Raw genomic sequence first — 3,131 nt, 5'->3', positions numbered from 1 at the left:
TATGATAGTTAGGGTAGGAATTTGATCCACTTTATATTCCTATGTATTTGTAGCATATTTAGCGTTTTAATACATTGGAATGTACTCTCAAATATAGGGTGTTCTATGGAAGCCTAATTTCGTGGTACTTGTAGTTTTGGTGTTAGCTAATCAGGTAAGTACACCACATATAAATATGTACATATATGTATATGCAAAATTTTGATTTACGATAAATATCAATGTAATTATTTAATTAACTTGGGTTTTACTGTTAAATTATTCAAAGGCTCAGGAATGATTCATGATACCTTTTCTGATTTATTCTATTTATTTACTTTATGATTATTATGGTATTATTCTTTGAAATTCTGGGTTCCAAATCAGCTTATCTGTTTAATTTATGATTTTTTTTTATTTGCTTTGGATTGATGGAAAGTGTATATATATATATATATTTTCCTGATTAATTATGTTTGTTTTAATGCTATTTTTAGATTTAATTAATTTTTTAAAATTGTGTGGAATATGTTGTTAATTAATAGTTGATTATTTGATAAAATTGGATTAATTTTTGTTAGAAAACGGGATCACTAAATTTTAGTTTTATTGTGTTGACGATAATTTTGGACCTGACATATTTTTGTATAGAAATTCGTAGTCCCCAATTAACTGTGCAATAACCCTGTCACTGGTGGTTAAACACTGACCGTGTTGACACGTATTTCTGACATAGAAACTATAGTTTCATACCGTTCCGTTGGTGAAGAATAACGGCTTCTGATATTCTGGCTTGGGTTACCGAGGGTAAACTTATGAGTTCTGATGTTTTGTTTTGGCATTAGTTGTTTGGGGGACTTATATGCTCGATACTTTGGTAAAGTAAATTTGTTTTGGATTATTTCTGGTTTCTGGGGTTCTTTTGATATTATTCTGTTATGTTACATTTTGTATATTTTTAGAAATTATTGAATTTTTGTGATCCATGTATTTTTAGTGGTTGCTTACTGGGCTCCCAAGCTCACTAAGTTGTTTTCTCTATCTTTCAGATTAGGAGTATGGTTGGGTGGTGGACAGCTTAGCGAGGTCGTTGAGCAAGTCGCTTTCTAGTTCTTTATCAAGTTAATAAACTTTCTTTGTTGTGAACGTAGAACTTCTGTCTTATGTTTAATGTCATATGAGACACTTGTTATTTGCTTTCGTCATAATTCGGGCATTGTGCCTCTATGTTGTTTTTGAAAGTTAATGTCTTTGTTAAAGGTTGTTTTATCTAGTGTGAGACAGATTTTGAGGTCTTGCGTGCCTACTTGGTCACGGCCTTATAGGTATGCGGTCGTTTGTCAATGCTCCAGGTTCGGGGCGTGACAAATCTAAGTGGTATCAAAGAGTTGTTGATTTCAATTAGCTATGATCTTAGTTTCCTAGAAGAATCCTCTGATTTAGTGTGTTAGGGCGACCTGACACATGTTTAGTTTGGTATCCTTAGGTGCTATTGATCTGATAGGATCTTTTGTTTGAGTTTGCCTGATTGTATTTGGGTTTACCTTGCAGAATGCCTCCCCGTAGAGATACTAGTAAAAGTGTTGCTGATTTGATAGGACAATCCTCTACTGTCAGTGAGATCCCCGCCGAGGGAGGGACTGATGATAGGATTGATAACCATGAAATTCCTGCTGAGAAAGGGACTAATAGGGTTGATAACCAAGAAACTTTGATGGATTTGGTTCTGGAAGTGGTATGGTTGGTGCGTGATCAGAGATAGCGTCAGGCATCAGCACCACCACCACCACCACTACCACCTCCTCCTCTGCCTTTTCCTTAAGAGCCTAAGGAGAAGACCATCATGGAATTCCAAAGATTTGGTCCACCACCATTCGAGGGTACTACTAATCCAGATGAAGTGGAAGTTTGGGTAGAACAAATGGAGAAAGCTTTTGCTGTGATGAAGTGTATTAAAGAAGAGAAACTGAGGTTTGGTGTATACATGCTTAAGGGTTCTGCAAATTACTGGTATCAAGGGGAGCTTCGCACTCGTCAGGGGTAGCAGTTTGGTTCTTGGTTGCAATTGAGAGAAGCTCTTTTCTGCAAATACTTCACAAGGGACAAGATGGTCCAGTTTGAGAAAAAGTTCATCAATCTCACTCAGGGTAGTATGACAGTGGATGAGTATGAGATGGAATTTGACAGACTTTCCAGATATGCTCCGAAGCTGGTGGATGATGATCAGAGCAGGGCCAGACGTTTTGAGGGAGGATTACATGCACACATTCATAGGGGGTTGGCCGCCTTGCACCTGACTAGTTATGCAGAGGTTGTGAGTTGTGCCAAGTCTTTGGATACTTCTAGAGTGATACTAAAGATCAAAATAGAAGGTTTCTGAAAAAGAGGGATAGAAGCTTTGACAGCCAAAGGAACCATCAGTTAGGAAGTGAAGGAAAGCCTAGGTTGGAGGCGAGACAAAGTGAATCTCAGACTGTAAATGGGCCACCAACACAGTGGTCTCGTGGGTTTGCAACTGTTCCGCCTCATTCAGGACAGAGATGTGCTACTTATGAAGGTTCTCATGCGACTGCAGATTGTAGACGTAATACTGGGGCTTGTTTCAAGTGTGGCAGTTTGGAGCATCGTATTGCTGGGTGTCTACAGCGGTTTTCTGGGGCACAGAGGACATCTAGTGTGCAAGATTCGAGGCAGGTGTCAGCGCCTAAGCCTTAAGCGTCTTCAGGTCAGCGTGCCTGGAAAAAGGTATCCAGTGAGCAGCCAACTTCCTCAACTCAGCAGAAGGCAGGAATGGCAAAGACCCAGGGGCGTGTTTATGCAATGACTCAGGAGGATGTACACGCCTCTAATGCAATGGTGTCAGGTACATTAGCGGTTTACTCTGCATATGCTTGCGCATTATTTGATTCCGGAGGCACCCATTCGTTTATCTCATCTGCATTTATTCGTAAGCATGCATTGCCTGTTATAGCTATAGATTATGATTTGTGTGTTGCCACCCCTTTCAGAGTTGATGTTGTGCTTAATCGAGCATGTGAGAATTGCCCCATTATTGTTGCCGGTCATGAGTTGCTAGCTCGTTTACATGTTATGAGCATGACTGACTATGATGTTATCTTAGGAATGGACTTTTTGTCTACATTCCATGCCAT

The 3,131-nt window shown here is 39.3% G+C and overlaps 1 protein-coding gene across 1 annotated transcript; it reads left to right on the top strand.

The window, feature by feature from the left end:
• The first annotated feature begins 1,822 nt into the window (after nt 1-1,822).
• On the top strand, nt 1,823-2,694 carry LOC120272471. The gene is made up of 3 exons (XM_039279306.1): nt 1,823-1,989; nt 2,080-2,212; nt 2,326-2,694. The coding sequence occupies exons 1-3, from the start codon at nt 1,823-1,825 to the stop codon at nt 2,692-2,694; spliced, it is 669 nt and encodes a 222-aa protein (XP_039135240.1).
• The last annotated feature ends 437 nt before the right edge of the window (nt 2,695-3,131 follow it).

Source organism: Dioscorea cayenensis, chromosome 2 (assembly GCF_009730915.1).
Source record: "Dioscorea cayenensis subsp. rotundata cultivar TDr96_F1 chromosome 2, TDr96_F1_v2_PseudoChromosome.rev07_lg8_w22 25.fasta, whole genome shotgun sequence".
NCBI lineage: Eukaryota > Viridiplantae > Streptophyta > Magnoliopsida > Dioscoreales > Dioscoreaceae > Dioscorea > Dioscorea cayenensis.
The sequence above is the reverse complement of the archived record's forward strand: the minus strand, read 5'-3'. Positions and strand labels throughout refer to the sequence as shown.

Bases quoted from the DNA above. Each gene is read 5' to 3' on its own strand.
- LOC120272471 (XM_039279306.1), top strand. From the start codon at position 1,823: ATGGAATTCCAAAGATTTGGTCCACCACCATTCGAGGGTACTACTAAT. The intron at 1,990-2,079 runs GTATCAAGGGGA...ATACTTCACAAG, and splicing joins AAGGGTTCTGCAAATTACTG to GGACAAGATGGTCCAGTTTG. The intron at 2,213-2,325 runs GCCAGACGTTTT...GGATACTTCTAG, and splicing joins TGGATGATGATCAGAGCAGG to AGTGATACTAAAGATCAAAA.